This window comes from Anolis carolinensis, chromosome 6 (assembly GCF_035594765.1).
Source record: "Anolis carolinensis isolate JA03-04 chromosome 6, rAnoCar3.1.pri, whole genome shotgun sequence".
NCBI lineage: Eukaryota > Metazoa > Chordata > Lepidosauria > Squamata > Dactyloidae > Anolis > Anolis carolinensis.
In genome coordinates this window covers 21652457-21674730 of record NC_085846.1, presented here as the reverse complement: position 1 = coordinate 21674730, position 22274 = coordinate 21652457, and the positions used below count along the sequence as shown (strand labels likewise).

Sequence of the window (22274 nt, the reverse complement as noted above, 5' to 3'; positions counted from 1 at the left end):
TTTGGCAGAGGACATTTTAACCAAGTCCATGAATAATCCAAATCCATGAATTCACAAAATGATATATCTTGACCCTCTTTCCATTTTTAAAGCTGCAGGCAACACAATGAGAAATGATATTATGGGCCTGATCCAATCAAAGTTTCTACAGCTGCAATTTTCTATCTGTTTGTTTGGGAAGCAGCCCCACCGATCATGCTGTAAATCCCATTGATTTCAGAGGCAGCGATACAAGCTCATGTTTAATGGTTCCATTGAAGTCAGTTAGCCTTAAGCACATTTGACTTGGTGGAGTCATGTGCTATAAACTGTACCTTGTAAGTAAATCCCAATAAAATAATCAATAATAACCACTCATAGTATTTTTTAATCGAGTGAGATACATGCTACTTGCATTTCTGAGCCACAGATAAAATATAACGGTGGCGAGACAGTCATAAACCTGGGGAGAAGTCATGTTTACGTCAGTTCCTCATGTTTACTTTGTGGCTCGTAAAATTATGTGCCCCTGGTGAGACTCTATCCTGGTGCCGATGTTTCAACCCAAGCCATTTGTGACATGAGCTTGTGTTCTCAACAGCTGTTGGCGTCTCTCAATGGCACCATCCCAGCTGCCACTCAGCAGTCCCTCAGCCGGTGCCAAAGCCGCTTGGGCAGAGGTGCTTCTGGATACTTTTGGGACTGGGTGGCTGGACCCTGACTTTTATTATGTGCCATGTTGTCCCCTCCTGCTGTAGTTTTGCACCCTTACAGCCTGCCTGTCTACCCTCCGGCACCCCAATGTTACTCCGGGCTGGTTCAGGTACGATCCTTTGTATTCATCTCTATCTGTGTATATATAAATCTGTGTGTGTCTTTGTGCCATTTTCCATGACATTGACAGGACCCAGCTGTGGCTAGCTGGTGGTCTTGTGGGGACAGCTGATAAAGCCTCCTCCGCAGATAAATCCTTCCATTCCTGAGTTATTTTTACAGAATTGCTCAGGGAGAGAAAGTCTTCTCCTTGTAAGGGTATTGGTATTTAAAGCTCATGGGGGAACGGAGGGATCAGTCAATTTTACACCTGATTGTACAGATAGTATATTAAAGGTGGGTGGACTCTTTCAATGGGCAGACCCACCACAAATGACATGTGATTGTAGATTGATTAATGAATTATAAATTGTAATCATGCACTGAGTGCACAACTAAAATGGAGGCGCAATAAAACGGCCCCAACTTTGACAGACCATAGCATAGTTTTCATAACAGGCAGCAAGTTGTGGGAAACATGGAGTTGTGGGATGCTCCAAAACTGTCTCCATGCGTTGTTGAAGTAGTGATCCCTTTGCTTTCTGAAGATTCAGTGGACTCAAACTTTGTCTCATGTATAAAATTATTAAAAATTACAATTGAACCATGTGTAAAGTATATCCTAAACATAAATGGATTTCATATTTAGACCTGGGTCCCTTCACCAAGGTATCCCATTATGAACATATATTCAAATACAACTATTCCAGAATCTGGGGAAAATATCTGAAATCTCAGATGCTTCTGTTGCAAATCATTTAGCATAAATGATGCTCAACTTCTATCATCTATAAAGGATTAAGGGTGCATCTAAACAAGACATGGGCAAACTTGAAAATGTGAGAGTTGAAGTCCAAAACACCTGGAGGGCCGAAGTTTGCCTATGCCTGATCTAAACTGTAGAATTGGTTAAGTTTGACACCACTTTAGCTGCCATGACTCAATGCACCAGCACTCTTTGACAGAGAAGGCAGAAGACCTTGTAGAGCTACAGTTCCCATGATTTCATAGCATTGACCCAATACAGCTAAAGTGGTGTCAAACTGCATTCATTCTACAGTGTAGGTACACCCTAACTAAGTTGGTGAAAGTTCCACCTGCTCTGGAATACAATGCAATCTCTGAGTCTTTATAAAGGTAAAGGTAAAGGTTTCCCCTGACGTTAAAGCCAGTCATGTCTGACTCTGGGGGTTGGTGCTCATCTCCATTTCTAAGCCGAAGAGCCCCGTAGACACCTTCAAGGTCATGTGGCTGGCATGACTGCATGGAGCGGCGTTACCTTCCCGCCGGAGCAGTACCTATTGATCTACTCACATTGGCATGTTTTCGAACTGCTAGGTTGGCAGGAGCTGGAGCTAACAGTGGCTGTTCACACCGCTCCCGGGGTTTGAACCTGGGACCTTTCGGTCTGCAAGTTCAGCAGCTCAGCGCTTTAACGCACATCGCTACCAGGGCTCCTCCGGTAATAATAATAGTAGTATATTTATAACAATAATAATAATAATAATAATAATAATAATAATAATAATAATAATAATAATAATAGTGTCTTTATAACACTATGTAAAATGATTTTGTTCTTAGATTATGAATGTCATTTCCTAATTGGTTCTAACATAAAAACATAGAAAAAGTTTATTAAACTGCAAAAAAAAATGTGTTTGCGAGACATCCTGCAGCACATTTTGCTATTGTTTTTCAATTAATCAGGTCTCAACCAATTCAACCATTTTACAGTTTGTGGCAGCCACAAAAACAAAGTTTCTGGAGTATAACAACTTCTTTCAAAGTAAGGACCGCAGAATTAAACAGGAAATAACACTTTCAAACCAGGAACAGAAAGAAAATTCAAATTGTGTTACGTCGTGTAATCCATGGAATATGACAAGGAGATTCTGGGCCTGATGTACAGGAGGAAGACAATGGTCTCATTTAATCTCAGAAACGTAAATGCTTCTGCAAACTCCCTGGAAGGGAAGGTGGAGCATATGGGAATAACTCGATCAAAGTTAGCAAGTCAACCAGCATTTGCAGAGCCAGCACATTGATTCAGATGTCCAGATGGCTTCACCATAGGGACGGGGCGCTGTCAAATCCCATGCCCAGAAACCTCCAGCTGGCATGGCCTCCAGCCATTAATTACAATGGGAGGTTTCTGGCAACCATTGCCCAGAAAAGTTAATGTTCTATGTTCTGGTTGAGGCTTCTACTCTGTCATTTTGTGAACAATACATTACTCCACTGATGGCCTCTAAGGGTATGTCTACACCAGGCATGAGCAAACTTCGGCCCTCCAGGTGTTTTGGACTTCAGCTCCCACAATTCCTAACAGCCTACCGGCTGTTAGGAATTGTGGGAGTTGAAGTCCAAAACACCTGGAGGGCTGAAGTTTGCCTATGCTAAACTGTAAAATTGATGCAGTTTGACACCACATTAGCTGCCATAACTAAATGCACCAGCATCCTTTGGCTGAGAAGGCCAAAAGACCGTGCAAAATGACAATTCCCTGGATTCCATAGCATTGACCCATGGCAGTTAAAGTGGTGTCAAACTACATTAATTCTACAGTATAGATGCACCCTAAGTTGATGAAAGTTCAACTTGCACTGGAATACAATGCAATGTTCTGGCTGAGGCTTCTACTCCGTCATTTGTGAATGATCCATTACTCCACTGGTAGCCTCTAAGGGCATGTCTATACCAGGCATGGGCCAATTTTGGCCCTCCAGGTGTTTTGGACTTCAACTCCCACAATTCCTAACTGCCTACCGGCTGTTAGGAATTGTAGGAGTTGAAGTCCAAAACACCTGGAGGGCCAAGGTTTGCCCATGCCTGATCTATACTGTCGAATGAATGTGATTTGACACCACTTTGAACTGCCATGGTTCCGTGCACAAACGTAGCAAACTGTGACTCCCACAGCTCCTTAATATTGAGCCATGGCAGTTAAAGTAGTGCCAAATTACTTTAATTCCACAATGTAGATGCTGCCTAAGCTTGTGGCTGCCTCATGTGCCATATTGCCACAATATTCTCACATTGGCTTCATGTGAGAATGAAGTCAATTTTAACTCCCAGTATTTTTTGTTATGGATTGGATGATGATAAAGGGAAGCTCTTATGTGTGCCCGTGATCCAGAGTCACCCGCAGAACAATAACATGCCACTCAGGTTTGCAGAACAAAAACACAGGAACTTTACTGATTCCAAGAGATTAAAACAAAGAAGTCCACAGTCATAAATAGTCCTTTCTCCATGGTGAACTAAATCACCTAAACTGGGCTCTACAGGCCAATGGATACTCCACCACAGACACCAGAAGAGCTGCAAGGCCAAAAACAAGCCATGAGAGTCAAGACAAAGATCCACCCAGAGGAAAGGTGTTCTTACCATACATCAAGGGAACCACTGACCGCATAGGGAAGCTGATAAAGAAGCACAACCTACAAACTATCTACAGACCCACAAAGAAAATCCAACAAATGCTACGGTCAGCGAATGACAAGAGGGATCCTTTCTCCTCTGCAGGAGTCTACCCGGATACCATGCAGTTGTGGACAAGTCTACATAGGGACCACCAAACACAGCGCCCAAATAAGAGTCAAAGAACATGAAAGGCACTGCAGACTAATTCAACCAGAGAAATCAGCCATAGCAGAGCACTTGATGAACCAGCCTGGACACAGGATATTATTTGAGAACACAGAAATGCTGGACCATTCCAACAACTATCATGTCAGACTACACAAAGAAGCCATTGAAATCCACAAGCATGTGAACAACTTCAACAGAAAGGAAGAAACCATGAAAATGAACAAAATCTGGCTACCAGTATTAAAAAAAACTCTAAAATCAAAACAGTAGATGGGAACCAACACTCTGAGGGCAGAGGACAGCTAATGACTGAACAAAGGATGTCCCCAGGCAAGAGACAAAACTTTTCCAATGCTAATTAGGGTGATTAACTGAAACATTAATGCTGGCTTCCCAGTGACAAAGGACTCTTGCCACACCCTGGACTCTACACAGATATATATTCTTTCCTTTCCTTACTTAGTTTATCCATACCTCACAACCTCTGAGGATGCCTGCCATAGATGTGGGCGAAACGTCAGGAGGGAATACTTCTGGAACATGGCCACACAGCCCGAAAGACATACAACAACCCAGTCCTTTCTCAGTCCACGAATCTGCTTCAGAGAAGAATACTGTCCTGGTTCTTCTCCCTGTTTTCTCAGCAGCAAACAGGCCTCCAAATACCAAGACCTCTCTGAGTACACACTGCTCTCTAGCAGTACTCGGTCAGCACTGAAAAACTTGTCCAAACTGGTTCTGCTGCAGCAGAACAGAAACAGTATCAAAAGCAATCCCCAGGTTGTTACAGGCTGAGCCAATCGGCTTCATGCATTTCATTTTCCAGTTTACATACACACACAGCACAGTGCCTTTGCAAACCATGACACTTTTGTGTTCACTTCTAATGTGAATATTAGCGCATGACAGATGGATAATGTGCCCAAAATCCCACTGACAAGAAAGACATGAAGTGCTTATGGAATTATTCATAACAGTTAGCGCATCCCTCTTTCTCCCTGCAAAGCTTAGGTTTATTTTCCTTTCCTTATTTGGCTTGTTAAAATTGAATTTATCGTACTGCGGCTTCCACAGGTAGGCCCCTGAAGGGGGTCTTGCCGAATAGTTGAAACGATTCACGCCCACCATAATGTAAAGTCACGGTTTGAAAAAGGAAGCAGCGAGGCAACAAAAGCAGGCTCTCCATGTTTAGTCGGAAAACAACGCCGAAAACAAACCTAGGGCTCAAGAGACAGTCTGAGGCCTGAGGCAGACAACCTCCATAACGGCGGCGGGGAGAAAAAGCTCTTCAGATATACATTATTGACAATTTGCAACCCTTTCATGGCTCGGCTGCCTGAAGAGGCACAATTTTCTGTCATTAAAGCCTTGTCAATGAGCCACCATTTTGGTTTAATTCTGTTTTAATGTTTGTGTGTGAGGGAGGGAGAATCATGACACCACGGTGATTTTCTCGTTTAATCCTAAACACATCAGTCCTCATATATTAACGGGGAAACTGGGCAGAATTGAAAAGGTTTGACAAGCTTTCCAAACATTTACTCATTTCTAATGACAAGGCAAAGGAATATAAAAAGATGGTGGAGGGGACTGGGAACGCTGCTTAAACTCCTACATGGAATGAAATGTATTGTATATTTCTATTTAAGGCATAGGACCTCTGCATTAGGGAAAAACTAATTTTTTAAATTATTTTTTCCACTTTTTTACCTCAGAGAATACCTCTCTGGGAATCACCAGCATGTGGTGAATCGCACTTGAGGACCTAGGTTAGGCCTAGGCAAACTTGGGCCTTCTTTCAGGTGTTTTGGACTTCAACTCCCACCATTCCTAACAGCCTCAGGCCCTTTCCTTTTCTCCCTCAGCCGCTTAAGCGGCTGAGGGAGAAAAGGAAGGGGCCTGAGGCTGTTAGGAATGATGGGAGTTGAAGTCCAAAACACCCGGAGAAAGGCCCAAGTTTGCCCAGGCCTAACGTAGATCTTCTTAGCAAGGACATTTTGATTCAATTCGCAGATATCAAACCCACAAATACATACAGCTGACTGACTATATATAGCCTGCATTAGATCTTCCAGCAAGCAAAAAGCAGAAAACGTGGCTCTCGTTTTCATATACATTTTTAAAAGATAGGTCAGCCTGTGAGAAAGAACCAGCTCAGTGAAATTCATAACTCTGTGGGGATTTGAACCCAGGTCTAAAGGCTGGATCAACACTGCCCTATATTCCAGTATCTGATCCCAGAGTATCTGGTTTATATGAGTCTACGCTGCCAGATAATCTGCACTACAGATCTACACTGCCCTAAATCCCAGATTATATGGCAGTGTAGATGGGGCCTGGGTTATCTTCTTGCTAGCCATCCTTTCACAACTCTTCATTGCAGGAACCCAATGAACAGATAGACATATCTTCCAACATTTTGCAGATGGATATAGGCATGCTCTTATATACAGCAGAGTCTCACTTATCCAACATAAACGGGCCGGCAGAACGTTGGATAAGCGAATATGTTGGATAATAAGGAGGGATTAAGGAAAGGCCTATTGAACATCAAATTAGGTTATGATTTTTACAAATTAAGCACCAAAACATCATGTTATACAACAAATTTGACAGAAAAAGTAGTTCAATACGCAGTAATGCTATGTGGTAATTCCTGTATTTACAAATTTAGCACCAAAATATCATGATATATTGAAAACATTGACTACAGAAATGTGTTGGATAATCCAGAATGTTGGATAAGCAAGTGTTGGATAAGTGAGACTCTACTGTACTTATAATATATCCATATTCTCATACCAGGAATAATTTCCTAAGCATCCACTTAAATGCTTTTACTTAATACACTAATACAATCTTGACCTATTGTGTGTTGCATGAATGTATTTCTATAAGATATGTTGATTGTTTAAAAGAGTCTGAGAAATTTCAGTAGATTGAAGCACCAGATCCTGTCTAGTCTTGGAAGCTAAGCAGGAGCCACTCTGGTTAGGATGGGAGACCACCAATGTATGTCAGGTGGTGTAGGCTATATTCCAGAGAAAAGAACAGGAAAACCCTCCTTGGATTTTGAATTTTAATTATAGGGCAGTAGCATGTGTGTATAAAGTGAAGGCTTTCCCCTGACATTAAATCTAGTTGTGTCCAACTCTAAGCGTTGGTGCTCATCTCTATTTCTAAGCCGAAGAGCCGGCGTTGTCCATAGACACCTCCAAGGTCATGTGGCTGGCATGGATGCATGGAGCACCGTTACCTTCCCACCAAAGCAGTATCTATTGATCTACTCACATTTGCATATTTTCGAACTGCTAGGTTAGCAGAAGCTGGGGCTAATAGCGGGAGCTCACTCTGCTCCCCAAATTCGAACCTGCGACCTTTCGGTCAGCAAGTTCAGCAGCTCAGCGGTTCAACCCGCTGCGCCATCCGGGGCCCCGTGTATAAAGTAGTAAGCTGCATTTTAAAATCTTTTTAGAAATTCCAAATTAAATATATTTAGAGACTTTAAACTGTTTAAGTCATATTTTAAATAATATGACTATTTAATTATTTTTAAAAGTTTTGTAAGTTAATGTTTTAGCTTGATTTTTTAAAATCGATTGTAAAGTACAGTAGAGTCTCACTTATCCAACATAAACGGGCCGGCAGAATGTTGGATAAGCGAATATGTTGGATAATAAGGAGGCATTAAGGAAAAGCCTATTAAATATCAAATTAGGTCATGATTTTACAAATGAAGCCCCAAAACATCATGTTAGACAACAAATTTGGCAGAAAAAGTAGTTCAATACGCAGTAATGCTATGTAGTAATTACTGTATTTACGAATTTAGCACCAAAATATCACGATATATTCAAAACATTGACTACAAAAATGCGTTGGATAATCCGGAATGTTGGATAAGCGAATGTTGGATAAGTGAGACGCTACTGTACAATCCTTTATCAACAGTTTCACTTACTGATGCTCCAAAAAAAAAAATCCTCCCTGAAAGTGTTTATGGGCTTCTGTGGACCCTCTGGTGCTATTTTATGATATACTTCCAAACCCATGTATTTTGATATAGGGTTTGCTATTATCCGCAGCTCCAGATGTCTATGGAGGTTCTTGGAACATATCACCTGCAGACACTGTGGCTGTACTATAAGGTGCTTTGAATCTCATCTTGGGAGCAAGGTGGGATGCAGGCTAAATATCTATATAATTAAATAAAAAACTTAGCAATAAGTTGACAGGTGATTTGACGGTAGATACACACATAAGGCTGTCAATGGTTACTATTCATGAGGACTGCATGCTACCTCCAGTACCAGAAGAAGTATATTTCTGAATTCTAGTTACTGAGAAACACATATTGCATTCTTGCGTGTGGACTTTGCGTGGGCATGTGGCTGCTGTGTCGGTCACTTCCAGTTTGAGAAAAGACACCCTCCTTGATATGAAAAAGGCTGGGGGCAGGAATGAACAGATCTAAATGACCTATTCTGGTGCAAATCTACACTGCAGAATTATAGCAGTTTGATACCACTTTAATTGCCATAGTTGAATGCTATGGCATCATGAGTGTTGTCGTTTTACAAAAATCTTTAGCCTTCTTTGGCAGAGTCCTGGTGTCTCACCAAACTACAAATCCTAGGATTGCATAGCATTGCACCCTGGCAGTTAAAGTGATGCCAAACTGCATTAATTCTACAGTGTTGGTGCACCCCTAGAAAACTTGTAAAATATTCCCAGACGTATCCAAGGTACGAGAATATATATATTTATTTATTTATTTCGTGTCAAAAGCATTGCATAACAAATACATTTTAAAATGATGAAAAAAATAGAGGAAATCACAAACAACTAAATAGTTTTAGACCAGAAACGGGCAACAGCAACCGCATTGTCCGTAGCTTTAAACAACTCCTCCTCCGTGCATGAGGCAGGACATTGTGGGCAAGCATACATATGCGGAGTTGTTTGTTCTGCTCCACAGTCGCACACGAGAATATAGGAACTAGTACATTAAGATATTTTCTCCTTGAGCATGCAATTGTATACAGCTGAGTTTGTGCTGGGATCTACAGGCTCTATCCAAGTTGCCCCTCCCCAGTTTTTAATGTAAGGAGGATATTAGGACATCTTTAATATCACCCTGACATGCAAAACAAGGGCAAAATGGAAACAGGAACCATAATAGAAGGACTGTCTGTGGAACAACTGGAACATAAGCACAAGCAGACTGTTGCAATATGTCATGGCACACACCTGTTAGAGGTTTTGACACACTCATAAAGTACAAAGCCAAGTGGAGAATTTCACAGTACATTTGCATGCTGAATGGCTCTTACGTGCAATTTGGCATGCCTTCAATACACAATTCTTAAAATACAAGTGCCTGTATAGAAGATATGGGATCTTATGGCCACCAACTTGGATGGTTTTAAAGGGAGAAATAAAGAAATTCATAGAAAATAAGGATTTCAGTGTCTAATTGTTATTATGCCAGTAAATGCCAGCTAATAGTAAAGTATTTCTCCCTCCTCCTGCCCCTCTTATCCCATCCCCTTTCTTTCTTTCTTCATTGCCTGCATGAATGAATACACAAATGAATATTACTGGGCACTGCCAGTCTATCAGTACAGATTTTTCCCAGTTTCATACAGGTCCTGCATCCCTAACTGCCATGAAAATGTACTTTTCTATTGTATATAGGAAGCTGTCTTATAAAAACAGACTATTAGTCCATATGCTTTAGAACAGTTTGCTCTTTTCCAGGAGCAGCTCTAGTCTCCATGGTCTGCAACAGCAGGTTTTCCTGTCATTTAACTCCTACTTGATCCCTTTTAACTTGAAAGGGCAAGCTTTGAATTGGGTTGTTGTCATGCAACACATGTGCTTTAGCATATGGGAATGGTCTCCATTCCACCCCTATGAACTGTCTGAAATGTTATTAGATTGCAACCCTCATAATCTCTCACAGTTGGCTGTGCGGATAGTCAAAATACATGTAGAAAGCCACTGTTGTCAGGCTCCGCTTTATAGCCTGCTTTCCCAACCTGTGAAGCCTGTTGGATTACAGCTATCATCAGCAGACTCACTGGAGATGAAGGAAGCTGCTGTACATCACATCTAGAAGACTTCCCGGGCCTGGGGAAGGTTACTAAAGGCCTGCTAAAAGTACTAATTCTTTGTGGAATCTCATGCCTGCCATCACCATTTGGCAAGGACAATCCTGATTAACCCTCTTTCATCCCACCTTTCACCTGCTCAGTTTATTTTTCTTCCTCCCACTTTCCCATATCCGTAATTGCTACAGATATGTTCAAAGTACAAAGTAGTTTGCACTCTGTTAAGATAGCACTGGGAAGAGGAGGAGAAGGGCATAATATTGCCCGCCCAGTATGATGAAGCAAAAGCAAACTTCAGTCTCTTTCAGGTTGTCTGTTCTTCTTTGTTCATAACTTTCACCATTTTGATCACACCATGCTGTTCCTTGGTTATATGTGTCCTGGGAAACTTTGGAGGGTACATAATCCTCCAGGGAGACCTCTTTTTAAGCATTCTCTCCTAAGTGCTTGGACATTCTCCTACTGGGTTGTGTACTTAGTTCATGTGTGGTGGGAGGAATGTGTCAGAATCAATCTACATTTTTTTTCACAAATCCCAGGAGGGGAAAAAGAGCTTACCCAAGTTATCTGACTTGCAGGCAAAGGCTGCCATCAATCCTTGGGTCTCAGGAAGATTCCTTGATAAAGGTTTCTATTTACAAACTTGCGTGCCTGGGCTGCTCCCCTTTAGGGGCCTCTCTGGGGCTACGTGAGTGACAAGATAGTATTGCAGTCAAGTGGAGCTATTTATAAAGACTGGAAGTGGAGCCAGCCCCGATAAGAAAGGGTGTCCGAGAGGGGTGCTTTCCAAACTGTCTCCAGTGATGTGTTGATGGTGTTTAAAGAGATATGTGTGGTGTGTGTGTGCGACAAAGAGACAGAAAGCGAGCAAGAGTCTGTGGGGCAGGAAAACAAGGCATAAATCCTGGGTGCAAGTTTTGTCACCCATTTATTTCTTGCATTTCCTAGCTTTTCCTGCACAACTTTATAGGAAGCAGGTGGCTCTCTAATGTGCATTCCTAACCTGCCCCAGGCCAAATTACTCTGCCTTTCCGATTAGAGACAGCATCAGGGACTGTTTCTGCTGCCCTACTCTCCCTATTATGCTTAGTTTTGATCAAATTGAGCTGATTAATTCTGAAATTGAAGACCAATGATTTCCACTGAGGTTTTCAAGCTAAAATGATCTTTGCATCCAAGTTTTGGAACTAGCTCAGGCCAACTGTTAAAAACTCTTCTAGAATCCATACAATAGTAATTGGTATCTGCTAAGGTTTGGTTCCAGGACACCCTGTGGATACAAAAGGTTTGGTTCTTCCAGAACTACCTGTGAATACAAAATCCGTGGAGGCTCAGGTCCCAATGATGTAATAAAATGGTATCCCTTATATGAAATGGCAAAATCAAAGCTTGTCTTTTGGACTTCTAAACAAATATTTTCAATCCATAGAAGGCTGAATCTGTACATACAGTATCCATGGATAGAGAAGAGCAAATTATACTTGCTAGATCACCTTATAGTCACATTAAGAAGGGAGTGATCATTATTTATTTATTTATTTCTCACATTTATATCCTGCCCTTCTCACCCAAAGGGACTCAGGGCTGCTTACAGAAATGGCAGCAATTTGATGCCCATACAAAAACAATATCAAAACAATGCATAAACAATTAAAAACTATTAAAATACAATATTACAATATATAAATTTTAAACATAAAATCAGATCTGTTCATCCTAGAAAAACCTCATGCTTTGTCCATAGTTCAGTCCGTGTCATCTTTGCCATTTATTGATTGAAAGCCTGGGCACACAGACATGTTTTTAGGGCTTTTCTGAAGCCCAACAAAGTTGGAATTTGCCGCATATCTCTGGGGCGGGTGTTCCACAGCCAGGGAGCCACCACCGAGAAGGCCCTGTCCCTCGTTCCCACCAGCCACGCCACCGAGGCAGGCGGGACCGAGAGCAGGGCCTCTCCAGATAATCTCAGGGATCTTACTGGTTCATATGTAGCCCTCTGCTGAACTACAACTTCCAGCATTCTTCAGGAATGGTTTTGCTGTCTGGGGTGCTGAAACAACATCCAGAGGGCTATGTGACTTCTACTGCTGTGATCTTGTTATGTACAACCATGGGTGGAATCTATAAATAAGTTGTTTGCATCCATCTAGAACAAGATTGCAGAGAACATAGATCAGAAAATCTGCAACAAGCCTGCAGAGCCTATAACCTTCAGATTTCATCAACTTTTTGACACTCTAATAGGATTAATTTTGAGGAAATGTGTAGTAGACTGCTTATGATTTCCATCTCCCAGAAGCTTCACAATTACAAATCCAAGTGTGGACATCACACACTACACATCTCACCACAGTGAGGAAGACGGTGTCCAAGTGATCTGTTTGTTTGCTCAGTCTTCGACCGAGGTGCTAATTCTGGATGGGCAACCATGAAATCTTTGGCTTCTCTCCCTTCTAGTGGTCCTTGACCTTCATTAAAATGTGGAAAGGACAGGACCTCAAATAGAGGTGTAGCTTCTGGAAGCTTTTCAAAAAAACTATTCTCTAAAGCAATGTTTATTCTCTCACAGTTCACTGAGGAAAACAGACATGCAGATAACATCAGTTTCCATCAGCCCTCGCCAGCTTGGCCATTGCTAAAATATGATGGAAATGGTAGTATAGTGTTGATATAGGGTCACTATTATCTGTGGTTTGAAGTATCTATGGAAGGGAAGAGCTTGGAAAAATATCCCCCTGAAGATACAGGGTTGTGCCGTATATAGAGATCCTGGAGTGTAGGCAGGCAAGTTGCAACAATAAATGAATTAAGAGTTGTAAATTGTAGCAAACTGCTCCTCTACTGGCTGAGCTGGAGATCTGCACCTAGTCCTTTCCTCTGGCCTAGAGGGAATTCAACAAAACTTTTTTTGTCTCATATGTAGAGATGGCCTATGGGAACTGGAGAGTCAGAACCTGGCCCTGAGATCTTGCAGCCCTAGATCCATCTCAGACATTTTTTACCACTTTCGTGAAGACTACTATGCCTCAGTTTCCTTAGTGTTCTTGTATCACTGCCTTCTAGAACGGCAGCTGCCTCGTCCGCATCAGAGCTTTTTATGCCATCTGTTTCAAGCTCTAGCCCAGAAGATATGTGGGAAGAGGGCCCAGGAAGATCAAGCCCAATCTGGTACAGGAACTGTATGCTTTGCAATCCTCCCCAAGTATCAGTCTCTATAGGAGATACATCGGCTCCATTTGGCACACACACACTGCCCAATTCACAGTATGGGTCTATGTATTAATGCAAACTTGTGCCTAGAGTTGTATGACTTCCAATAACCCTTAGTGTGCTTCAAAGAGGGTACTGGAGAGAGCCTTAATTTAACACAGAGGTGTCCGCAAAATATGCTCTTGATTAATTGTCTGTTTACCCAATTAATTAAGCTTAGAGAAATTTGCATACCAGCAGAACCATGGTATAGCTGCCTTTTAAAGAAGCTGAAAAAAACAGGAGGTAACTATAATGTTAACAGAACAGGCTATCTTTCATGGTTTCTTTTTCATTTCCAGCATAAGCGTTGCATCAGATTGAAAAAGAGCTTCAAAACTAACCAGAGTGCAATTGTATATGGATTTTAGGCATGCAAGATTTACTTAGTTTTTATGAGAGCACCGTGTTCCATCAACTGGAGCCTGACATAAAAGATATAGACACTGAATATAAAAATCCTAAAGCTAGGAATGTATGTGGAATGCCAGAAGTTCTTCTTCATAGTTCTTCTGCCCGCAAATCCATTCCTGTTCACTCCACTCTTTCTTTACTGCAATAGCATATCCCCTAGTCATCTCTTATCTAACTGCTTAAAAAAATTTCCTGATTTCACTCTCCCCTTTCCACTTTGTCCTCAGCATATTGCAATTGCTGAAAATGGTGATTCAAGAGCAAAAGTAGTTTGTACTTGGTTAATGCAGCAGGAGGAAGTGGTGTGGAGGGCCAGAATTGTGTCCTTCCCAGAAGGCTCAAGCAAAGACAAACTGCTGCTTTGGTGTTTTCTTATTGGTACTTTTTGCCATCTTGACCACACTATCACACTGCTTGGCTACAAATGTTGCGTTGTTCATCTGGGCAGTGTTGAAGGATATATTCCCCATATGTGTATGCCTTAGCCAAAGGAAGGGGAATTCAAAAATACTGGAAAATTTGCAGCAAATTACAAATAAATCTACCAGTAGATTCAGTTTTGCCTTTTTCCTTCCTCTGATTTAGTTCAGTGTGAGAGAACTGATATCATAGTATAGAGATAAAGTGTTGGATTAGAATTGGTGTTGAATTGGAACTAAATAGGAAATTCCCTAACTTGGAAACCATTCAGTATTTCTCGGTTGCACTGTTCTATTTTATAGGACTGTTGTAAGGAAACATTGGCGAGAAGAATTGAAGGATTGGATGTATGTAATGACTCCGTCATTATCTCAACCCCACTGAATAGTCAACTACTTCCAGTTGATGGTGCCTACATGGTGAAATGATTTCAGCCCTGGACTACAATTCTGGAGGCTGGGATTCCATTTCTCACTCAGACATAGGAACCCATTGGGTGACCTTGAGCTCAGAGGAATGCAAACACAAACTCCTACTGAACCAGTCTTGCCAAGAAAACCCCATGATAGGTTTGCCTTAGGGTTGCTATAAGTCAGAAATGACTTGAAGGCACACAATAACAAAAACTGGAAACAAAACCACTACTTCAATGGCTAAGTCAACATTTTTTGATCCATTGATATTTTTTTTATCTATAGTTGGGTTGAGCAATTGAATTAAAGTTGAAATGTTTTATTGGCTAATCATACCAACTATGATTAGGAGCCCCGGTAGTGAAGTGTGTTAAAGCGCTGAGCTGCTGAACTTGCAGATCGAAAGGTCCCAGGTTCAAATCCCGGGAGCGGAGTGAGCACCCGCTGTTAGCTCCAGCTTCTGCCAACATAGCAGCTTGAAAACATGCAAATGTGAATAGATCAATAGGTACCGCTCCGGCGGGAAGGTAATGGCGCTCCATGCAGTCATGCTGGCCACATGACCTTGGAGATGTCTATGGACAACGCCGGCTCTTCAGCTTAGAAATGGAGATGAGCACCAACACCCAGAGTCAGACATGTCTGGACTTAACATCAGGGGAAACCTTTACTTTTTTACCCACTAACCCAATTCCAACTTTGAAAATATAAAAGTGGGAACAATGTTTTTTCCCCCCTTCATCCACCCCCCCCCCCCAAATTGAGGGACTCAGTACACAGCCCTCAAGCTTTCTGCCCATGACTGCATTCTCTCCTTTCTCTCCCTAGCATTAAGCCCATGGCTGTCTCAGAGATTAGTCCCTGTCTCTGCCTTCAGACAGGTGGGGCAGGTGCGTGGGTGGCAGTGTTGAGCCTCTCCAGCAGATTGCACATTCCAGGGAAATCTGCAGCTGTCTGTCTCCTTAATACCCCCTCCCATTTGGTTTTTTCTCTCCAAAGCTCCCCAAACAGCTGAAAGACAAAGAGACAGGACAGATGCTCCAAATAAGGGTAGGGGTGGCTGAGAGCAGGGTGGCCAATGAGAGGATTCACATGTGTTGTGATGCCTCCTCATTGGCGGGAGGCTCAGCACAAGGGATGCTTTTATAGTCCTGGGCCATGTAGAAGAGAGAGAGAGAAAAGGGTGTGCATTTTTTGTCCTCCTGAGCATCCCATCCTGGCAGAGATTCTGAAAGGTGGCAAGGGATGGGGCCTGTCGGTGTAGGTGGGTGATGTTTTCCTAATTGTGATCTTTGGGAGCTCATGTTCCTAGGTTCTCTAAGTTAGGTGTGTGTGTGTTTGTATGAATGGAAGAGTTCAGCCAGAAACTGTGGTTGGTAAATGCAAAAACAGCTATAAGACAAAATATCTTGGCTCTTAAAGGAAGAAAAAAGAAGCATGTATTTTTTAGCAAGCAGGAGGATGGAGGAGAGTGTTTTTTCTGAATTTTAAGAAAACTTAAAAGCTTAAAAGGAGGAGCTGGTAACTTTAGGGCATTTAGGCGCAGATCTGACCATCCTGCCTTTGCTTAAAATCTAGGATGCTAGGATTTAGGCCTAAATAATACTTTAAAAGCATCAAATCACATATGATCTTGGAAGCTAAGTGGTGTCAGCCCTGGTTATACTTGGATGGGAAACTGCCAATGGATACCAGGTGCTTTAGGCTGTATTTCAAAGAAAGGAACGAGTAAAACCATCTCTGAGTATCCCTTCCCCGTGAAAACTGTATAAAATGAATTGAAACATCATAAGTGGACAGCTGACTTGAGGGCACATATACATCCTGGGTTTATTCTGAGCATCATCTGTGTTCAATTTCTTAAGTCTATTTTTTAAAAGACATACCGAGAAATCTTCTGCATCCAGCTTTTTACCTTTGTGCAACTTGTTGTGTGGCTATGGGCAAAGTTTGGAAAACTTTAAAAATGATCCCTCAGTCAACATAGCCATAATGGTTGTGTGTGCATTTGGGAAACTAACATTTCCAAGCTGTCAGGTAGATTTTCTTCCTTCTACCACTCCTCCAGCTTTAGATCTGTAGTACAGAGAATATAATACTCCTTCCAGGAATGTAAGGGCAATGAGACAATATCTGTAGGGCACTGCCAATACATCGAAAGATACCTCCTGGTACAAGAGATACTCAGAACCTTTGGGATGGAGGTATTAGCAAGGATGGTTTTTTTCTGAGAGAGAAATGAGTGTCTAGTTGTTGTGGGAATAAAGGTAAGTCATCTGCTCTTGTTCTGTTCTAAGAAGTCCCTCTTGACTTTAGCTTGGCTAAGAAAATACTTAGATTTCTTAGAGCTAAAGGAATGTAATCACCAATTTCTTTTTATAAGCCCAGTGTCTTTATTACAGTGGACCACGGAGCTTTTTTCCTTCAACAACTGTAGCACTATGATTCTATTTTAACTGCCATGATTCCATCCTACATCATGGGAATTTCAAGTTTAGGGAGGAGTACTTTGAATTCTCTGACAGAGAGCAAATCCTAGAATACAAGTTCTAGGATTCTATGAGATGCAGCCATGACAATGTGTGATAATTGCACTACAACTGCGTAATGTGGAAGGGCTTAAGGTTCCAGAATCTCTGGTTGTTGTGGTTCCCTGCTTCATTCTTTCTTCTTTCTCTCTTTCCAGGGTAGCGCAGATGCTACAGTGCCGCCAACTGATGCCATGACCCAGACATTCCCAGCTCAGTACCCTCCACCACCACCTCAGGCCCGGCTGCCTCCACAGTATCATCTCCACAGCACCGCTTCAGAGTACCCATCTCCTACAGCCTCAGATCACAGCCTGCGCATCTTCACTGAACAAGGAACAGCTGCACCAGAGCCACTGCCACTGCCTCCACCACCTGCTGTAAGTGAGGGCTCCGGGGTTTAGGTTTTGGTGGTATGGCAATTTTTTTAAAAATGTGATTTTAGAGGAACTGAGGGACAGAGCTAGAAGCTGAGCCAGAGCATCTATCCCCCCACCCGTTTGTCGTTGTTTCTCCAAGATCATTCTGGTGACAGGAGATCAGCAATCTGGGAATCTTGTTATCTACATTTTAAAAAATCTTAGGAAAGTCCATTAGTTGGCTCTATGGCATTCCAATATCATCTCTCAATCCTGATTGTGCTTCTTTGTATATGCCAGACAAAAGTAGTTTAGAGCAATGCCGGCTCCTTTGATTGGAAAAGTCAAACTTTGCGACAACTGCTGGAGTGTTTGACAGGTGGACTTTCTAAAAGGAGTGACATAATTTCCAGATAAAGCAGGTTTGCACTGAGTGATCTGGTACATACAACTTTGACTGAGGCCCCTTATACACTGCCAGATAATCCATGTTATCTGATTTGAACTGGATTATTTTAGTCTATACTGCCATATAATACAGTTAAAAGCAGGTAATGTGGATTTTATACAGCTGTGTTGAAGAGGCCTAAGTCTGTTTTAGCCCCAGAACCTGGGGGGGGGGGGGGGGGGGCTTGATATAGTATCCAAATCTGGGATGACGTACCACCCTACGTTTGATAGCTTAATAAATATGTGTGGCCAAGCAACTCCAGAAGAAGATCAAAATAACAAAAGATATTAATGAGGATGAAAACAAAGCTAGAAATAACTAGTGAAGAAGAATAAACAAGCCACAGCCATTTTCTTTTATCTGACTCTATAGGGAAGAGCAGAATGTTCCATTCTTCTCTCTTGCTGAATTAATTGAATGCAAGTTACTTTGAACTCAGTTTGCAGAAACTGAAATAAGCTGAAGAAAAAGGGGAAAGTGAAAAGAGGAAGATGAAACCAGTGCTTTTCAAAAACCGCAGGATAACAGAGGATAAATTGGAACTGTCCCTGCTGAAACTGAAGCAGTTGGAGGGTATGGAGGAAGTGCCATTGGCCATACTGACTTGAGCCTTTCAGTTGTGATGCACATAAATAATGTTTCCAAGTTTTGATTATGGACCAAGACAAATAGACAAGTTGTTAGGGCCCACTTGTGGCTGTGTGAAGCTAAGTTGGAACAGAGTTCTACAATAGCAATCTAACATTGAGATAAATTTCAACAGATATCAAAAATCTATTTCCCATTTCCTGCAATGTCTTCTGTGTCCTCCCAATCAAGGATATCTGGGGGTGGTCAAAATGGAAACTAAAAGCTACTTTGCATAAACAACCAGGGCAGGTGCCACTATTATGCTGGACCACACTGAAGGGTGGAAGCTTGCCAATTACTCAAGGACATCATGTCTGGAAATTGGACTTGAATGTCCAAATTAAACTTGAGATTTCTTTTATAATTCCACAACATTTTTGAAATTTCCCCCTTATACTTCCCACTTCCAGCTGCAGTAGAGCAATGCTTCTCAGGGTGATGACGTGGAGAGTGACAATTTTTTCCCTTTCTGCCATGCTTGTGGTCACTGACTACACCTATCTTGCCAATGATCAGCACTAGCCCAGAGCCAAGGACAACTAATGCTGCATTAGACTGTCCCAAAACAATGGCCCTCAAACTGTCTGTTGATCCTTAAGGAGATTTAAAAAAACAACAGCACATCTTTCCCTCAAAAACTGGTCTTAAGGAGTGGTCAGATTTCTAACAAATTAACTTGAGAGTGGGAGACCGATGGATTTCTTTGTATTACGGTGGTGAAAGTGAGGAGTGGAAGATGCTCCACTACATAGACTTTAAAATATCCCTTAGGATATATTTTTTCATTACTCCAGTGAACCACTCAGAGGCTTGACTTACTCTCTGAAGTGTCTGCTCTTTGTGGCATTTATGAGGCAATCATAAATGCTAGGTACTTGGGGTCTGTGGTTACTTCCATTCCTTATAAGCCATGCCAGGATGAATGTCTGTCTTGGTGCCTCTACTCACCTCCAGTCATGAAATAATTCATATATAGTGTACCTTGCAAGCTGAGAGACCATTGCTCTTTCCTTCTACCATCTTATCATTAGTAGGGGAGTTAGGCAAGCCAACTGACTTTCCTCTGCACTGCACATTTAGCATAGAGGTAGTGCACTGGGACTGTGGAGGTTTGTTGAATGAATATGAAGTAAAGAAGAAGGCATGTGATTCATCAAGTGTTGTTGGACTACAATTCCCATCAATCCTAGCCAACATCACCAATTGTGAAAGATGATGATTAACTACAACCCAACACAATCAGGCTGGTCCATATTCCCCATCCCTGCTGTAGGAAAGGTAGGTATATGTGCAAATCATGGAGAACGATCTTCTTGGTGTGGAGCACTCCAAAATGGCCCTCCCCAATACGCGCACATAAGCAATCTGAAGTAGCGTAAGCCCATTCTACCATACACATACAGAAATAAACTGAGTGCTGGGAGAGAAAGCAAACCAGGGTGTTACCCATTGGTTGGCATGTCAGGCTGGAAAGCCTTAATCACAAAGTATTTAAAATGTTCAGAGCATTCATGTATATTTTCTCACAGGTAGTTAGACCAATATTCTCCCCCTAAAATTGGAGATGTGGAGTCTGAAGCTCAGGAAATATTTACTTAGAAGCTAGTCTTGCTTTGTGCAATGGAACTGACTTCCAAAAAAGCATGCATAGGATTAGAGCCATGATCAATTTGCATTTCAAGTAAGATTTTAAGCAACATTTCCTGGCTTGAATACTTAGCTGCTTCACTGGAGCTTAACACTAAGAAAACGCAGGGCTGTTCTGTTCTGAGAAATTTCAGCTTCGCAGAGTTTTTGGCACAGCCATCACCAAACTACAGTTCCCAACATTCCTCAGGGATGTCATGACAGTTAATAGTGCTATATGGCTGAAGTGTTTGTTATAAATACCTTGGAAGATAGGCTCTGCTATTTAAATACTTCCAGATGACATTTCCTTCAGTGGCCAAAGTGAATTACAAACATAGAAGTGCTGTTCAAGTATTGGCACTTCTGAATGCAGTTGTTTGATCAGGTAGGAACCATAGCTTAGGGGCAGAGTGATGCTATGTTTGCAGAAGGTCCTGAGTTCACTCCTTGTGTCTTCAGATTGTATTTAAAATGACTCCTGTCTAGAAAAAAAAAGCCCAAAAACCACCAAGATTAGGCAAGGCTAAGTAACATGGCACAACGGTCTAATTAAATTAACAGGAGTGAGGAACATCAAGCAGTCCTGATACAGATGAACTGCTGATCTCATCATTCTTCACCATCGGCCAAACTAGCAGGAGATGATGGAAAAAGGAGTCTTCAACATATGAATGACCAAAAATTCTCCAGGCTTGTAATATTGTCTCACTAAGTGCTATTATGCCAATTTAAGAATTCATAGGACTAGTCTTTTGGAACCAGCTCGTGAAGTTGTTTCTTTAACAATCATTTGATCAAAAGCAATTGGCAGGTAATTATATTTTCTTCAATATCACAGCAACCTTCATTTGCCAGTTGTGGTGGGCATTGTGTAGAAGGGAAGTGAAAGCCAAATCAGAGTGAGTTTATTTGTTTTTATTTGACAGGAATAGGATAGCCAGATGGAAGCGCTTCTGTACCTTTAACAGTTTGGTAGCAGAGATTTCAGCAGGTGTATCTTATGCAGGAAGACAAACGATACCTCCTGAGACACTGTCTTCAACACAGTTATTAAAGTTGCAGCAGTTGTGTCCCCCTCTGCTTGTGGCTACCCCAGGGCAGTGTCATCTCCCTCAGGTTTGAAAGGATGTTTGCTTCCTGCACTATATAAAATGGATCTTGTTCTGCTTATACTGTATATATGGCCATGCAGGTCTTCTGAACGTTTGAAGCACTATAAAAACTTGTTCTGGTAACAGAAATCAATTGACATTTCCCAGATAACAGTGCTTTATTGGTTTATCTTGCAAGGTTATGCCAGAAGAATTATTGAGATGACATAAAGAAAAAATCTGGACCTGTGGTATAAACTTGTAAAATATTAAGTGAATATATCTAGTTTTGTTTTCTCAGAAAATTTCTAATAATGTATCTGCCCACACACTTATTGGTGTTTTAGGTTGCAAGAGGATAAAAATGGCTTTGTCTAATTGTCTGCAGGCAGTTTTTATTCACCCAAGATGATCCAACGAGAGATGGTTTACAATTTGACATTTTCCAGTTTTGGCTGCTTTGATCCTGCACTTCCTCTAAAAGTACTATTAAATGTAAGGTATAAAGACAACATGACACCTACGAAGTAGATGCAGTTAGAAAATTTCAAACTAGGACTCACAGATGTTGTTCTTCCGAGTAGGCAGTTC

General features: G+C 41.6%; 1 protein-coding gene across 4 annotated transcripts in view; it reads left to right on the top strand.

The window, feature by feature from the left end:
* The first annotated feature begins 639 nt into the window (after positions 1 to 639).
* Positions 640 to 22274, top strand: part of LOC100563157 (RNA binding protein fox-1 homolog 1-like) — a 39215-nt gene continuing 17580 nt past the window's right edge. For 2 of the 4 annotated variants that reach the window (XM_008113559.3, XM_008113560.3), the window contains exons 1-2: positions 640 to 802; positions 17682 to 17903. In XM_008113559.3, coding sequence (XP_008111766.1) covers positions 716 to 802; positions 17682 to 17903 — 309 coding nt within the window. In that variant the 5' untranslated portion in view covers positions 640 to 715. Of the gene's footprint in view, positions 803 to 16101; positions 16260 to 17681; positions 17904 to 22274 lie in introns of those variants that run through there. The other 2 variants (XM_008113558.3, XM_008113561.3) reach the window with 2 other exon arrangements.